At 36.5% G+C, this 18,744-nt stretch overlaps 1 protein-coding gene across 3 annotated transcripts in view; it reads right to left on the bottom strand.

The window, feature by feature from the left end:
- Positions 1-18,744, bottom strand: part of PCMT1 (protein-L-isoaspartate (D-aspartate) O-methyltransferase) — a 36,959-nt gene that overhangs the window by 10,398 nt on the left and 7,817 nt on the right. For all 3 annotated transcript variants that reach the window (XR_013928509.1, XM_080389658.1, XM_080389659.1), the window contains exons 2-6: positions 13,365-13,469; positions 11,505-11,536; positions 9,647-9,751; positions 6,168-6,288; positions 1,394-1,479 (exon numbers count right to left, since the gene is read on the bottom strand). Coding sequence is in view for 2 of the 3 variants with exons in the window: in XM_080389658.1 (XP_080245784.1) it covers positions 1,394-1,479; positions 6,168-6,288; positions 9,647-9,751; positions 11,505-11,536; positions 13,365-13,469 (449 nt within the window). In the remaining variant the exon portion in view is untranslated. The remainder of the gene's footprint in view (positions 1-1,393; positions 1,480-6,167; positions 6,289-9,646; positions 9,752-11,504; positions 11,537-13,364; positions 13,470-18,744) is intronic.

The following is an 18,744-nucleotide window of genomic DNA, read 5'->3' as shown; positions in this document are numbered from 1 at the left end:
AAGTGCACTGAAAATGAGAGTATCACAATATGGTACAACTGTTGTTACATTAACAATAATTCCATATAACTCAAAAAGAAGGTAAAAAAGTAATTGAATTAACTAGGTTGGTTGCAGTTTTAAGTTTCTACATAACAGAGGAAAGACATGTAAATCACAAATTTTTACAGTAGATTCAATCCTTTTAAAATGCCAGTTCTAACGGTTTGATAGTTTTGGGTATTAGTACAGGCCCAATGTCTAACATTTTTGGGGTAACCCATCTCCCCTTAAGCCCTCAGAATAAGATTTAAGATTTGTGATTTTAAATTATTCCAGGAAGATAAATAAAAAAGTTGTCTACAATACACTCACTATCCAACAGCTCTTCTTTCATTCTGTGAATGGAGCAGCATTTTATGAAACTAGTCTAAAATTCTAAAATATTTGAATGGGTAAGATAAGTGACAAGTAACAGAGTATGAGAGAGAAATGCCTGGATATTTTTTTTGCTTTCATAATTAAAGAAGGAGGCTAATAACAGTAGTTTCAAGAAAATTTCAGTACTTCCCAGACAATGAAAAAAAATCTTATTCCTTGTTTACTCACAGAAGTTATAATTAAGAACGGTTTCATTCAGTAATAAGCTTTAAGTTACCTTCTTAACTGTCTTATGTCATCACTTTCCTGGGAACATCCCACACACCTCCCTCCCAAAATAAAATAAAATAAAAAAACAACAGCCAATGCCTGGAAACGTCTAACTTGTCTATATCACCTCAAACCTCTAGTCCTTCACCGTCCCTCATTAAAATCAATTTTAAAAAAACCATAACTGGTATCTAGCATATCAAATCATGCTAAATTATTCCCATTCACCTGAGGAGGGAAAAAAATCCCAACCTTATCTCCAAGAATGAAATTCATGCATGCATACTCTAAGGTCCCTAGTTATTCTCAAGCTTCTCTAGTAAATACTACCCTGTATCCACTCTGAAAGCTACAAACACATGGTATTATCTGTAGTTCCAGCCCAGCATATTACTGTTCCAACAGGCTCAATGTCTTGGAGCCTGAGCAACAAATACTTAAAATTTCATAATTCAGTGTTTGACAAAACCAAATTAGCTTATGAAAAAATGCTCCAGTTGATTGTTGTAATAGAGATTTGTCCACAAGTAATTTTACGTTATGTTTATTTAGAGGAGGGTTATTAGAACAAATAGTTTTTGCAAACCACCAGGAAGCCCAGTTACAACAGAAACAAAAAAAGCACATCATACAGTAATACCACACTGCCCATTGATACTCCCAGCAGTGCAAGTCTACCAAGTATTTTACATATATATGTACATAAAGTGTTCTTTACAGCTAAGAAATTACCAAATCACACATATAAAATATAAAGGCTTACTGCTTGGGGCACAACTGGCGCTGCAGCTCCTACATGAATCGCATCGTAGGGAGCTTCTTCTGCATATCCCATTCTTCCATCTCCCACTGCAAGAAAACACTTTTTTAAAAAAAAAAAATGTTTTCAAAAGGAATAGAAGAAACAGCTGATCTCCCATATCTACAGGTAGATAAAAAGCTATGCTCAGATTTATACTAATTTTACTGAGCAGTAATAACATGAAGTCAATTTAAAAATATTAACACAATTGTAAAATAGATGCAACAAAATGCCCTCACACGTACATACACATACTTATAAAAGATATGAAATGCTACTGAAGCACCTGAAATTAGAAAGCATGGATTTGTAATAGAAGTTCTTGGAGACACATGTCCACTCAGAAAGGATACTTGAGTATTTATGTGCCCTACCACTCCAACTGCAGGTGACTTCTCCCCTTGTTTACCTTCTTAGAACATACACTTTGCTTTGCCTTGCCTTCACACATACCATTCCTAAATATAATGCAAATCATAAGTCTAAAGTATTAAATCTTAGAAGCACATATCAGAAGACTCCAAAGGTGAGGAAAAGACAAAGCAAGTACTCACATGGACTATACATCTGTAACTGCACTACTGGTTGGACTCAAAGACCGCACACACATCATACGTTAGCGCAGTACACTAATCCCCACACATCCCCTTTCGCCAGCAGATGGGTCTCGCTATCCTTCCTGCAGACAACTGCTGGACTGACATGGACAGCCAGGTCAGACATCAGACATGTGGCTAAAGCTCCAGGTGGCTGCTTGGAAGATGTTAGGAGTAACTAAGTTATTCAGAGGGCTACCGATGCAGCGTCAGCTTTGGTGGAGAACTTAGGGAAAAGCACCTTATCCTAGATGTCTCGTACCACCCCAGTTATACTGGATGCAAGGGGAATGGAATGGGGTTTTTAAGCCATTGAAATATAGCAAACTAAACCAGATCCTGGGTAAAGTTTTGAAAGAAGATGATGCAAATGTGGCATGCACAGTATTTACAAGAAACCAACAGGAGATTCAAAGTTAGGCAAACTGTCTCTGGAGTTATTTAGGAACAAAAGTAATAAAGGAGGCTAAGCCATCCACAAATTCATACTCGGACAATGCAGAAGTCCCAGTAATCAGTCAAGAAGAAAAGTAAGAAGGCTAATGAACATAGTCCTCTGCTCAACACAAGTAGTTGCTTGGGATTTTCTGTCTTCAAACATAGCTTCAACTTCTCTGCAATCACTATTATCACAGGTTAATTAAAAGGCTGAATAAGTCAAAAGAACTTTTAAGCCCCTACCAGAGGGTGAAAATTTGTCAACTTTTTGCCTTCCAACAACTCACAAGGCAGGAAAAATACATGGTGGCCATCACAGTTTTCATTTTGACCTCAGTGACAGGGTCATCTACCTGGACAGTAACAACACCCATAAGTATCCAAGAGTGTACAGGAAGATCTGGACAGGTCCTTGAAACCATTAAAACTGGGGAGTGAGTCATCCTTCATACTAGGTGCTGAAACAAGACCCTGCAATAACTTTCTACACCCCAAGCTGTAAGAGAGCACATTTCCTCAGCAGAAGTCCTTTAAAGCTCAGGGACATATTTCCTCATATCATCAATTCTGCCCACCACAAGCTCTAACCAAGGGCTGCAAGCAGAAGCCATCGAGCAAGAACTACCAGTGCTTCAAGAGAACTCATGCCTATTGATCACCAATTCCACCAAGTCAGCCTTCATTACTGTTGCCAGTAATGAAAGTTCTAGTATTTCCAGGGCTTTAATCTCTCTGATTCTGCCAAAGTGGGTTCTACTGGAACAACCACTTCAATGCAGTAAAGTATACAATTTATATTTGTTTATACCATAGTAGCACTGTACACCTCTAAAGAGGAAGTAGTGATGTGTTAACTGTATCGAGTTGCTGTTCCGTAAGAGAAGGCAATGGAGAAAGACTTCTTCAGCTCAAGAATACAGATACTGTTTGAATGGTGTTAGTTACACAGGAAAACAGACCCTCATTCCTATAGATGCAACAGCAGGCGTTAGGTGCAGTGATTTCCAGTACTGCTGACAAAAGAAGAAGAGATTGCTAAACTGAAAAAAACAGTGTGAAAGAAACTGCAAAGTTGTCTTCTGAAGAACACATTAATTCTGAGACTTAAATGCATCTTGAGCACTGTCCAGAGAAGTCCAAAGATGACTTCTGCACATCTTATCACTTCACTGATGGTGGTAAAAAGGAACCAAAACATCTAAACCCTTTGCTCTTAGAATCAATAGTCCAAACCAAAGCCACCATCTTCAGAATCGGCACACCCGCACACAAAAAAAAAAATCATGCTCCTTTATACGCATAAGCACAGCATGGCTCTTCCCTTTTAACACCCACAAAATATCTCCTGGCTACAGCAGTCAGGTACATATCTACCCACAACGGGAACACAGATAAGAAAAAGTTCAGTTGGCATTCATATATTCAATGTGATACAAATTATTGTATTATTCAATGTCCAAGAGCAAACAGCAGCCCAAATTTTGAGCTTGTGCTTATATCCTGAGTAACATCACCTGTCCTTCTCAGATCTCCAGTTCCATGCAGCCTGTTAATGAAGTAATCATAGTGGTGGGTGGCAGGTGGTGATGGGGAGGGGAAGCAGTACCAGGACTTTCTGATGTAAAAAGGTTGCGTGGGTTGTGTTTGAACCTTAGACCTGATCTTCTGATCTGACAGTCTTCAGTGTCTTTATGCTGACTTGTTTCACACAGTCATAGCAAGAGCAGAGAAACAGAAGAAAACTACTTCTCTGTGGTCAGAATACCCTCATCCCCTCTGGCTATGTCTGCATCAGCAAATAGTGCAGTACAATAGAAGCAGATCGGTACAGCAAAAGAGTTTTTGCCGAGAACCTGATGGCCATGCAATATACGCATTTCTGAATGATCACTCTGGTCTAGTTCTGTCTTATTGGCTTAATATCCATTAACATATCAAACATATTTGGTTGCTTCTGAAAGTACATAATCCAGTCTAGTTTCATCCAAAAGGAATCAAAGTCTGTGCCCTCCAGGAGTACTCTCACGTGAGCCAGTGTGGTAAGTGGAAGCAGGAGAGAGATTGACCTCAAAAGGTACCCTTCTGATTTTAAGAAAAAAACAAAACACAAAAGAAACCATATTAAAAAAGGCAAAACCACCAGAAACTAATATAGACATACCCTAAGTACACCTATTCCCAAGTTCCCAGTGCAGTTCTATTGCTGAGACACCCCAAAATAATGTTGATGCTTCTGAAATGCAGTTATGGCGTATGTGAGGTGTGACAAAGCAATGGAGAATGGTTGAAGCATACTTGCAAGAAGCCAGCAACTGACATACCTAGACTTAATTCATGCACCTTCCACCATCGATCAACCTTGGGTATTCAGGGGTTTTTTGTTTGTGTGTTGGGGAGGAGAGGGTGTTTGGGTTGGGTGTTTTTTAGTTGTTTTAAAAAACAGTTGTCTGGATTCTAGCTCTGCACCAAAGAGTCGCTAGGAATCCAGCACAGTCAAAACATTCTTCTCCACATAATCCACTGAACTGCTACTCATACATCTGCACTTTTCTTAAATGCACCTCACAACAAAACTATTCAGAAGTCTCTTAGTTATCCTGCTACACAGTCAAACATAAATACAGACCATTATGTTTACCTAGAATTCTAGACTCCAAAGGGCATCAAAGTTTGTTTCAGATGTATCAAGAAGCGTAAATCCAAATTGCTCTTGTACAGCAACAATAGAAATTATCCCCCATTCCCCTTCTCCAGCCCCAACCGTCTCAGCATAACTTCTTTTCCAATTAAGTTTAACACAGAAGTGCTCTCCGTCAGGGACTTTGCATTTTATACACATGTACAAGTACATGTGTTGATTGGTTTATTTTAAAAAGATTTTTTTAAAGTCCCTCATTTTGAAAAAAAACCCAAGAATCAAACTGGTATTAAGAGCCAAACATCACATAATAATCATTTTTCCAAGCACTCTTCTTAGAAGCCTCAAAATAATCCAGACCTTCAAGTTCTTTTTTAAACTTAATGAACAGAAAGATAACAAAGGGAATGCTTTCCTCCTGCCAGCTTTGCATCTTATTTAAAAAAGGCATCTTTCTTTTTAGTAAAAAAAAAAAAGTATTTAAAACAATTCACTGTCCTTGTATATATTTATCATTATTCCCTCTCCAGAACGTGTCGATTAATCACTTCCCTAACATACAAATACTGTTAATTTTAAAAACAAGTGAAATTAAATTCAGTGATGCATACTGCCAGCCAGTCTAGTACTTTTTCCACTAAACCCTTTGTGTGCAGCTTTCTCAATTACTGTATCAGAATTACAAAGGCTTTGTTAAAATGCTCATTTAGATGACAGTACTTTTATCAAGTTGTGAATTCAAACCCAATTTTAAACAGGAAATTTAACATGAAACACCTCCAGCATGTAAAAATATTTTCACCAGAAAACACCTCCCTGTTAAGCTTCTCTCATAGAATGATTACATATTATTTAAGATTACCAGAAGTCAATCTTCAAACTGTGTGAAGGTATTTTCAAAGGTCTGAAGATGAGTTGGATTTTAAAATTTTCATTTGGCTCTTCTTTCTTTGGTTTAACTTCTTATATTAGAATTTTTAATCATATCCAATTCCAGTCATTTTCAACCAGCTGCTAGAAAGAATATCAGTTTAATTAGTAAGTATATCAGTCTGATGCTCACCAATCAGTTTCACTCTTCCTGAAGACAGCAATGTGGGATCATCTTTTTTGACATTATTTATTGAGTCATCTACTAGTTCTTTGATATGATCAATTCCTACAACTTGTCCTTTGGGACCAACCTGGAATAAAAATATAGAGTTGAATAATTTCTGCTAGTTTTGATTCATTTACAGAACGAGTATTTCTATCTCCTGAGCCCATTTCTCTAACAAAACCAAAACCAGTAAAGTGGTAGTATATTTTCCCAATGTTATGAAAACCACTGCTTGGAATGATACACCCTGACTGCTAGAAGCAACTGGTAATTAAAGTTTGTCAGTATGGTCTTATAAATGTTTGTTATTGTAATCTTATTGAGATGTTAAGTTATACTATTAGTAGAGATTTCTCCTCTGAATTTTTGGAAGTTAGATCTGATCATGAGTGTTTGAATTACCTGCAATAGAAAGTAATAACTTCAAGGACACAGACTAGAAATTATCTCCTTTCATGTTGAATAAACTTACTCAAAGATTAAGGTTTTTCTAGAGAAGACCTTCCTTCAAGGAAAACAGCAAGTCATGCACTTTATTCTAAGTTATCTGAAGAGTCTTATTCTTCCAGAAGCAAATGCAGCAATTAATAGTCAGTGACAAACTACCTACTCTTGCATTCATAAATCTACTTTCAGATTTACAGCTCTCTTCCACAGGAAGAGTGGAACTTTCAAGAGCCCATAACTCACAAAAGGCCACAGAAGATCTGTGTATTCTGAGGGAAATAAGGCTTACTAACAAAATCTTCTCCATTTATTCCTGGAATAAAGACACAATTTCAGAAGATTATTCCAGTTTTGGAGAGAGGAGAAAAAGGATTCAAACCTTAAAATCTGACTATTTTTAACAGGATTTAGCTCAAAGAACAGAATGGCAAAGTATATCCTAGCAGCCCATGTTGTCATACAACTTTGTCTTTGGACGTACTTAAATGCATTAGTTATGTTTCTGTATCTTGCATTTTAATGTCACTAAGACTTGGAAAATTAGTAACTAGTTATCAATATCATGGTGGGGTTTTTTCTGTTTTATTATGGACAAGTCCTATGTTAAAACATCAAGAGAGCAGTGTTACCTCTTCTTTTTCAAGTGGAAGACCACCAGCCTAGCCTTTGAAAGAGAGCAAGACACATGGCAAGTTTTCACTAGGACAACCACCAGTTGCTATCTGGAGGAATGCCTGGCAGTCAGTTGTACCAGAAGCTGGCAAAAGATCCACTGTACTCCAACAAAGGGTAAAGTCACAGAAATTAAAATTTAGCAAAATGGTCTTAACATGAAATAGCCTTGATAGAAAGAAAGAAAATCTACTGCTGCATGTCGCAGTCCATTATGCTATTGATGAGCCTTCATCAATTACCCTGAAACTCTGAAGTGTGTGCAATTGAGACAATAGCAGAATGGCACAATTTTGGGGATCTTCATGATCTGTTTGGAATAAAAATATACCATACTTTTTTTTATAATGCCAGTACTTCCAAGACAAAAGCTACAATTAATTTGCTGACAACTTTTAAAAGTGAATAAACTTAAGTTTGTATGCTATGTAGATAAGTTTATCACAGCAGTTTAACATGAAAACCCAAACAAAAAGATCTTTAAGATATTTTACTAGTGTAAGTAAACATAGAGCTTTCCCAGAAGTACCACAGATGAGATTACCATCATAGGAGTAAAGCTGTCACAACATCAGTGTTCACTCAGGTACCTGTACCACAAACGCAAGCAACTCATTCTACATCTCCAGTAGACTGAGAAGCAACATCCACATGACCCAGTAAGCACATCCCCAACTGACTTTTGATAGCAAAACACTTTACCATCACTCCCCATAATATACTACTTTCAAGCTTTTGTTACTGTTAGAAAGAAGGTTACAGTGAAAGTCCGAGCAGTACATACTGTCTTATCTACGTTCATTCAAGTAGATGAAGCAAGATCTGTATTGCAGAGTAATGCTATCAAACAGAAGAGAAGCATTTATGCAATGTTTCACAAAACACATCTGTAAGGCATTCCATAGCATACCACCAAGAGGGGGATTCAGAAGAGGACCATGACATTCATATGGCAATAAAAAGACAGCATGATTAACCTCAGCAAAATTGGAAAGAGATCTCCTTTTTGTGGCAATTATGCTTTCTCTACAGACATTTTCAGCTTTTCTTACATAGCTGTTTTAAAAGCAAAAGGTCCCCAACCACAACTTGCACATCTTATAAAAAATGGCTATTCTTCTATGCATTTGTAACTTCAGCGAGAAATACACACTAATGTTTGCAGGACTGAAGTTCCCATGTATGCTACTAGCATTTGATTATTTACTACAAAGACCAAAAATAATAGGCAGAAAGTTCAATAACTGACAGTAATATTCCCTCTAAACTGTAGTTTGGTTAACTTACTTCAACTACTTTTTTATTTATTTTGCAGCTAGCACTTAAAAATCCTAAATACTTTTGATAGTACATTGCCCAGTCCTAAACATTCTTATCTGATTCTTAACACAGGAAACCAGAAGTGATGACAGACTCAACAGATCAGTGCTTGAAAACAGAAAACTAAGAAGCTAAAAAAAACCGTATGAGAAGTTATCATATGCATCACCATATTCCAAAATAACTTTTCAGAAAGAAAAAAAAAATATATCTAAGTTGGCAATTTAATGAAGGCCTCTGCTAGTTATAAAGCAATGATGAAGTCCTGGAATGGAGAAGGAAGGGCAGATTATATTCCACTACATAAATTAGTCTAACAGTACTGTAGTTACAGCCAGCATGAAACAATTTTTCATTTTTTTTTCCTGATGTAAGATAGGGTAGCATCACAGAATTCCTTACATACAGGTTGAACAACCCAGAAATTTAGTTACTTGGAGAATACATAAAAAGAATATAAATTACTATCTAACTTAGGAAAGATTAAATGAATACTTGTAGTGATGCTCACACAATACAGTAACAAGAAAAAAAAAGAAGTTAAATTTGAAGACAATTTATATACATACAATGTATTTTCCTGTGGAAACAAGATTATTTCAGGCCTCAGTAAGCTCTCACCATAGCAGGAAGACATGACAATTTATCACAATGAGAACATTCATAGCCACACAAGATAACATAAAAATTGGGCTGGACAAAGCAAACACCTCCTTCCTTCAAGCTATAAAGCAACCACTAAAGCACAATCAAGAAAAACCCCAAAACTTCTCCTCTAGACAGTTTCTTCACCATCACACAATTGACTGGACCCTTTAACTCAACCATATAGTATCAGCTAGGGTAACAAACGGGTACTAATCACACCCAGGAGAGTAAATTATTTTCTGTATAATATACCTAAATCCACTGTAGAAAGAATGCTTTTTTTCTCCCCTTTAACTCAGAGTTATGCTTCAGTTCAAGCAGTTCTGATGGTCAAGTGATTAAACTAAATATCTCACCATTCGTGAAAAGCATGCTGTAAGGATTCCACTTCCAGATCCCACATCAAGTGCTTTGGCTCCTTCATGTAACTGATCAGACAGAAGTTCAAGAGCATATGCATGCTAAGAGAAGACAGAAAATTTCAAAATATTTTGAAGTGTCTATTTTGCCCAATATATATATCCATTTCTTCAGTGATTTTGAGCAATGCACTGAGGATTTGTGTAAGAAATTTCAGTGTTATTTTCTATTACCAAAAAGGTGTGTGTGGGCGTGGTAACTACAGGATATAATCATTGTTACTTATATTGACTTCAACAAAGTGTGTGCGTGTATTTATTTATTTATTATTTTAGTATATACAAATATAAACTCATCTGACCATTCAAGTTTCTAGCACAAACTCAGTGTATATATAGTTACTGGGAGAGACACCGTAAATCAATTTAATTCTCTTCAGCTCTGGTGGCTCTTACTGTTCTGGCAGTATATGGCCTTTAATGAATTTAACTTATCGTTAGGCTATATACATTGGAGTAAGATGGGACAGAGGCTAGCTAGGAAGAAGGCACCTCTGGAGCATCAAGGAAAATGGCTATGAGAACTACTGCTTGTATTACCTCCACACTTGCTGATTCAAGGAGTATGAAAAAGAAGTTGTCTTTTACAAAGTCAGATAGCCAGGCTCATATATGAAATGCAGTAATCTACAGACACTTCATGAGTTTTACTTTCCCACATGGCAGACCAGTACACAAGCCAAGCTTAGGTCACAAACTAAAAAACACAGTTTGTTCTTTAATGTTTCAGAGACAGCCATTACCACACCCTTACATCTTAATCCATTACACTCAGAAAACAGAAATAATTAGAACAATAAATGTTAACATTTGCTTAGAGGATATACTTCCTTTTTGCTCATATTCTACTAGTACTAAACACAGGATAATGCAAATAATGACTTCAGTGAGTTAAAATTTTGAAAACTTAATTCTTATTTTCTCCCTTAGTCACAGTACTACTCTCGCTGTCTTTCCTTGAATAAAATCATTGACATTTCTATACAAAATTCCTGGGTTTTTTAATATTGGTAACTAAGTAAATTCTAACTCAGCTAGGCAGTTTTTAGTCAACAGGACCAGACCTTTATTATGTTTTGACACTTTCCAAACATTGCAAGGACAAAATATATGCTTCTATTCATCCTTCATCTCAAATAAAGGAGCATAGAAAAATTATGTCTGTCCTAGATCTATGTACTGAAATCTCTTCTCATGCCTTAGTCATAAATGTCCTGGTCTCAAACCACTTGGCAAAAAAACCTGCTTCTCAGTACAATGTTTGTTGGGGGTGGGGTGGGTGGGGGGTGTTCCTGTCCAAAGAATTAGAGGCATTACAGCAATACCAACCATATAAATCACTGTTATCCATTTCCAAATTCTTTTATTTTCATAAATTACAGAGTCAGAAAATTTAGGTTGGAAAGGACCTCTGGAAATCCTGCGGTCCAAACCTCTTTCAACATGGGCAATTTAAGTTAGAGCCCTGTCCAGTCAGCTTCTTTGTATATCAAAGAACAGAATTTCCACAATCTGCAAATCTGTGCCAATGCTTAACTACCCTCAACAGGATTATTTTTCACCCTAGAAACTAATCAATTTCCCATGTTGCACTTTTTTTGTCTACTACCCATCATCCTATTGCAGTGCATCTCTAGGAAAAGTCTGGCTCAATCTCCTCTGTGCCCTCCCACTAGGCAGTTCACAACAGCATCACTGCAATCAACTGTTCATTAAATTTGCTAGGATAAATATTTTATTTCAGAAGCATCTGGATGTTTATAAAATCACCTATACTTATACGTTTAAAGCTTACCATATGTGGAGCACTGATTGTTGCTTGGAAACCTGTAAAACGAGAATGGAAGAACGCATTGATCATTGTTCAGGCAGCAACCTTATGATCTTTATGACCTCGACTGTAAAACGTAATACCTTAGTTGTTGCCCTCATTCAGGGCACTACACACACACACCCCAACAGTTAGTGCTCTGCTTCAGAAGTGAGTTAAGGTACACCATCTGAGAGCTATGCCATGCCAACTCTGGACAGTAAAGAAAAAAGGTTCCGTCCTTGATCTCAGTTTCAGTCTCCATTTTGTTACTATATTGCCTCAGCTTGATCAAGTATGTTGAATTCAGAACAGTAATGTCTCATAGAATAACATAATGCCTTTTTCACTCACTCCCTATGTAAAAACCTGACTTTGTTTGTTTGGTGTGGCAGGGACCATTGAACTTCTGGAGACAATAACCTCACCTATTTTGCAAACTGTGAGAAAACATGGAGGAACACTCACCTATATATGTTTCTGTGAATATATGCAAGTTTTTGAGTGTGTATGTATCTTGACAGATTTGGTTTTGGGTTTTTTTAGTTTTCCTATACAACTAATAAAATTCTAATACAATTCATAGTTCTCACCACCCACTATTAGGGGAGGGCTGGAGGATGGAAATAAATACAAAATTACTACATTCATGTAATTCACTCTCCTGCCTTGGAAAGGTAAAACTGGGATCAGGATGGGAAATAACCATCCTAAACAATGGTCCTATTGTTACTGAAATCTCGGAATAAAGAACTTATCAACACCAATGTGATGCAGATAAGCAGACACTTCTTTATTAATGGCCGGGTGCACGAGTGAGTCCTCTCACAATCAACGCACACCAAGTTTCAAAATCATACACCTTATATAGGACTTACTTAATATTCATTAAGTATTCACACATAAACATAGTATTTCCTGAAAATCATTAACATACTCTCCTCCCATATCTGATTCTGTGCAGTAAAGTTAGAAAGGTCTGGAAATGGGCCTGGGGTATTATTCGGGGAGGTGGTACATGAGTCGGTGGTCGCGATGCCCCTGACGGAATTACCTTTTACCTACATTCACTGTTTCTTGGCAGGTAGCTTAAGAGTTGCTTCATCCGACTCTCCCCCAGTTCCCATTAATTCTACATTCTGACATCTCAATACATTCTCCTAGGCTACACGTAAACACTGTATCCAATCATGCATTGAAACACGAAACTGTTATCTAAGTTCTAAGCATTCCTATTAGGTGATTCTGACCAATTCCTTTGGCCTTGGTACGGGGCTGTACAGAGGATTTCATAGTAGCTGTCGGTTGCTATGCAAACGCAAATTCCACTAAAATATTTCTTATAACTCTATATTCCTATTAAAATCAAAAGTGGTTAATTAATTCTAACTAATAGCAGATATGTAACACTATCAGAGCAGGTCTTCCATTGAAAACCTATCTTCATATTTAAAAAAATAAATCTCATTTAAGGGTTTAAGCAACTCAACAGAAATGATTCAGTTGAGATCAATGCAAAGAGAGACACTGTTTCTGATATAAATGGGATACAAATGATTTAAGTATTTAAACATCAGCTGCACCACCACAAATTGCTGTGGTTTAAAAACTAAATACATATATATACACATATTAATATTGACAAAGAACATCTATCTACTTGACGTATCCAATTATGCCAATCGCATTCTATAACAAACTGAAACTTAGTTAAAAGATACTGAATGAATAATAAACTAAAGCTTCGAAATTTTCTAAAAATGTTCACATTCTTAATATTTGACAAAGGCAGTCACAGTTATGCAAATTAGAACAATCTCAATAAATTTTACAAGATGCTCTTACCTATAGACTGTGGAGAATCCATATAAGGGTTGTATTTTGCATAGTGGCAACGGTCTGTAGCCAGCATTACTTCAAATACCTTGTCTGATTTGATGATTCCATTTTCTATAAATAAGCAAATAAATACATAAAATTTAAGGCATTTTTTCTCTTCTGCAATGCAAGAGCATGCGAAATACATGAATATATTCCTAATATTGTGAGAAATCATGCCACCTTACCCTCTAACACTCTAACCCTTATCATACAAGAATTAAGCTGCGGTCCACAGATCAAACAATGCTTAAGCCAGTGAGCTTTGAACAAGACTTTCCCAGCAGTTACAGATGCTTTTCTGAAACAGTAGAGACCATTTGCAAAGATCCATCTCCTTGAAAAACCTCAACTTCACACACACCTTTGATATTCCTGAAAACATTCAGCAAGAAACTGATATTATTCTACACAGCAAACAAGACATACTTCGTATTTCTAAGAGGCTATGTAACTATTGAAAAATATACAAAAACAGGTGAAGCTGCAGCATCCTTGCTCAGTATTTTATTTTCAAGATCTGTTCCTTTTTTGCGTTGGCAAAAGAAAAACACTTTTGTAAAGAAACTCCTACAGAAATGGGGCACACTGAGGCCAAAAAGCTTTTATATCCAAATGCTTTGAATCTTTGTTCACTTTTCAAAATAAAGCGTCAGAAGCACTGTGCAGCACAGCCATTTTTCCTTGCAATTTTATTGAAGTTTTAACATTGATAATTCTTCTTTTAAAGTTCTGAAGAGACATCTATGATTAACAGAAAACTTTAGAAAAACAAGATGTTAATTAGTCACTTGTATTAAAGGACACAGTATAAGCTACAAAGAACTGAATTTTCAACAATGGATTCCTTCATTGAACTACTTTAAACAAGGAAGATTTATTTGGAAAATTATACTTGGGAAAAAAAAAAAGATAATTTCAGATCCTTTAAAATCTAATCCAAAAATGCAGTATCACAAAAATCAGATTAAGGAGCTCTTGTAAGATAGTCCTAAGTGAAGTTGTACCAGTGGGTTTTTTTTAAATTAATACCAACACTAACACATGTGCCCAGGCCTGAGCTAACTCCTGTAGAGGCTTCCCTGACTGTTTACAGTGTGCTTCCAACCACCCTTACCAATCATAGGATTTTCTTTTGTTTTTTTCTTGTCTGCTACCTGTATCCAGGATTTAATTATCCTATATAACTAGGCTTGAATTCAGAGAGAAAAATAACCCCCCAAGTCATTTTGCTTTTTGGTCTGAAGACAAAGTATGAAATAGAACTGCAAGAGGAATTTTACTACCAAATTATTAAGGAAAAGAACAATTCTTTAAAAAAATTAATAATTTTTTTTTTAGAATTATTTCCATAACTTCTAAGTCCCAGAAAAAGCATACGCTCCCCTCACAGACTATACACATTACATATATCCTGCGCTTTGACTCTTAGAAATGTATACTACAGTTCCAGTTAGAGGAAACTCCTCATTTCAATGCAAGTTTTTTAATCTGAGACAGCAGACTTTCACAGGAGTTTCTAAATTTACTCATTGAGCAAAATTTTATCCCAAAAGAAAAGCAAACAAACAAATCAATCCACTAATACACTGGCACTGACAATATAAGATAGTAAGGAAAACAAAACTAATTTTCCCCTGACTACTTAGCATAGAAACAAAACAAATAAAAAATATCAAATGTTTCTGTTAGATTCTTACTAGGTATCACCAAGAAGTTAGTATCTCCAAAATAAATGTACTTTAAGAAAAAAAAAAAAAGAATAAGTGAAGTTAATTATACCAGGAGTGAAGAGGTAAAGGTTCTGGGGGGCTGAAGAGAGGTCAAAAAGCAGCAGCTGAGAAGCACTCAGGAAAGATCTAAAATAGCAATTTATTCCTTGAGATTCTGTATTGTGCAGATAGATGCATACCTTCTAGAAGCTATAGGTAGCCATCCACCCTTTCTTTTTATGCCTTGGGGAAAAAAACATGCGGAGAATGCAAAGGTCAAGCTTCCAGCTTGAAAGAGCAACTGCAGGGCCCTGTGGTAAGGCAGAGAACATCCTAGGTACTGCTGTAACCACAAGCTTCTTCCAAACCTCTGGGCTACACATAATCCATTTCCCCTTTTTAAAGAACTCCATGCCTGCCACCTCCCTCATCTACTCCTGTCATCAAAACAGTATTAAGCAAATTTACCTCTGAACATCTACAAATCTTATTCTGCCTCCATTCTATTATTTTACTTATACATTTTACCCTTCTTCCCCCAACTTTTTTAATCACAGTATAAGAACTCTATGGCAGAGATCATCTGTGGAAGTCTGTGCAAAACTAAACACAAAACTGTGTTCCACGCAAAGCATGTATAACCAACTGTAATGCTTACACGGACAGGCAAATGACCAACAAAAATTGAAAACAGCAGCTACTAACGTTCTACAAATTCTGAGCATTCAGGACGCTCTCGTTCAGCAAACACTCATGAGTTTTGCCGACTATTGGATCGTCTTTGATTAGTATCATCTTTTTCACCAGTAAATAGAAGTTAATCAAGTTACCCATACTCAAGAGTCCCCAGCAGAAACAGTGGTAAAAGCTACATCTCATGTCTGAGCCATATACTTCAATTACTGAGTAATGCTCCCTCTTCATAAAAAAATCCCCCGCTCAGCTATGAATGTGGAATTACAGAGCATCACATTACCCCCCATAGATTAAGTCTGCTTTACAAATATGCTTATTATACAATGGAGACAACTGCAAATTTTAGGTGGGAATTCACAAAAGCAATTAAGCCCTAAACAGTAAAGTCGATATTGACTTTGTAGTAATTTTTGCTGTGCTGGTAACAAAAAGAATTTTTTTTAGTCTCATGGTTGAATATAGAGAAACACAGCAACTGCAAGGTACTGAACTCCAATGGAAGTCATTTCCTTCCTGCAGCAGTCAGTCCCAAGATGACCAGCATCCAGGACCTTAATTCTGTCTGAAACAAATCTCTATCAAATTCTGAATTAAGTTCAAAAAGCAAGTATATCCCCTAAAAAAGCCAATAAGAGTTTATATTGCAAAGACGACATTCTAATTTCATGCCATCTCTAAGTGCCAAAAAACCAAGACAATCAATTAATAAATTATTAATAAAATGTCAGTGCAAAACATTTTCTATATCTTAAAAGGAAGCTATATATTGCAGTAAAATATTTCACAATATATATAGGTTGATTATCCTTCTCAATGGTAACATGATTAGAAGACTCTCCTTGAAGAGACCGCAGAGTTTCAAGACTGATAATACTGCAAATAAATCAGATACAAAATTAGAAAGTGTTTACATGCAAAGGCTCATATACAAACACACTAGCTAACAGCTTAAAATTAAAATTAAGCTCTTTAATAAGAGTTATATGTGCACAACTCCTAAGCTTCAAAGGGCTGAAGGAAAAAAGTAACCACTTAAGAGTGGAGCACAGCCTGCAGAGTTCAAGAGTTACTCTGTGGAGAGACTGCGCCAATGACAACTTGACATAATTGGAGCATGTTTTGAAAACTCACTCTGGTCTGCCTCTTTTCCACAAATAACACCAGGAAAACAGGAAAAGAGCTCACAGAGCAGTCCTTGGATTTGAAGGTAGAAATATACCACTGTTGAGTGTAACCTGGGAAACTGGACAGCTGGCTGTCAGAAGAAGGAAAAAAAAGAGCAGAGGTATGTAGAATTGCAACAAATAAACCACCTATCTTTTTATTTAGCAACAAATGCATTCATGAAGGGCTTATCTTTTGTTGATCAAACAAGTTTCTAACCAAACCATAAAATACTAGCAGTCAACATCTACATCAGCACTAGCTTCCAGATCAGAAAAAGGATGTCTCATTGCCACATGATAAAAACCAGTACACAAGCTTACTTTATAAACAGCTACTCAAACACCTCCTGTTGCTGGCTTTACATAAACAAAACACTCATGCACATCCCAAAAGCATTTACTGTGGGGCTGTATCAGCATCCACATAGTTCAGTTTCTGCTCGGATTACTTTCTCCATAACCACTTCACTTATGAAAATGACCTTTCAGCAAAACTAATATTTTTAAATCATACAGAGGTCTTAAAGCATGATGCAAAACGCATACAGCTCTATACTATAAAAGATGAAATCAAGTAGATTAGTATCACTCAAGTGACAAAAAACAGTTTCCAGATGACTCCACCCGACCCACACAAACCAGACAGCAACATTCAAGAGGAAAGGGGGCTGTAACAGAAATACATCTTTTTTTTTTTCAAGCAATGTGAAGTTAGTTGGTGATATTTTTAAGGCTGGGGTTTTTTTATGTGGGGAAAGGAAGAAAAAAAGATGGGAAAGCAATTCAGTTAATAGAATTTTCTTTAAGTAACAAGCATAGGAAGATTTCAGTGTAAACCATGAACACAAAGAAAGCACTTTGAACAAGAAGTGATGGATCAGCATCCCAACATCCAACAAAGGACGCTGACCCCAAAACACACAAAGCTCTTTGTGCTAAAGAAACTGAAAGTAGGTGTTTGCAAACAAGTGTTTTTTAAGTCGCTCACACATACAAACCTCTAACTCTTAAATGATCAGCAAAGTGCATCTGCCTCAAACACTCAGCTGCATGTCTGTTACCACTATGATTTGAGTTCATAGTAATACATTATTCAAAGGGAATGTTGCATACAGCTAACTGGAAGGAATCAGTTGAGATTCTGTTGTTCAGAGACACGACAACAGAAAGACTGTGGGAAGTAAGCATCCATAAGAACTAACCTTAGAGTCCAGAAATCAAACGCAATGTCCAAATCCCACAAAAATCCCAAAGAGGCAGAAATTAAAAATAGAATAAAAATTCAAAAAAATAATTAGCATCCAAATGCTACTCAGAACACGCCAAGGTAAAACCACATGGGAACCAAGAGCTAGGTTCAACACAACAAACTAGTATACAGCCTCAGGATTCAGTTAAATACAAATTTACCCTCTAAAACTTCACTTCTACTTTATGCCTTCCCTATTTAGTAACTATCACCTTCAAAAACAACCTGTCCATTTTGGTATAATGGATAAGAGCTCTCTACTAATTTTCATGGATCTGAAAGTCTGCAGATAACTGATTTAGACATATTTAGTCACAGTTGTATTGCTCCCTCATACTGTAGGCCAACGTTGCAAAGTTGGTATCAACCATTTTCTTCTCCGGGGGTGGAGAAAGGCATGCTAGCATTTTGCTCATAGTCCTAAAGCGCATATCTTCATCACAAAAGCTGTCCATAATGTACTCACATTTATCAAAATGGTTACGTTGATTTCATCTAAATCTGTATCAGCAGCTGAATGAAGA

Source organism: Falco punctatus, assembly GCF_963210335.1.
Source record: "Falco punctatus genome assembly, chromosome: 5".
Lineage (NCBI taxonomy): Eukaryota > Metazoa > Chordata > Aves > Falconiformes > Falconidae > Falco > Falco punctatus.
Note: the sequence above shows the minus strand (reverse complement) of the source record. Positions and strands in the feature narration are given on the sequence as shown.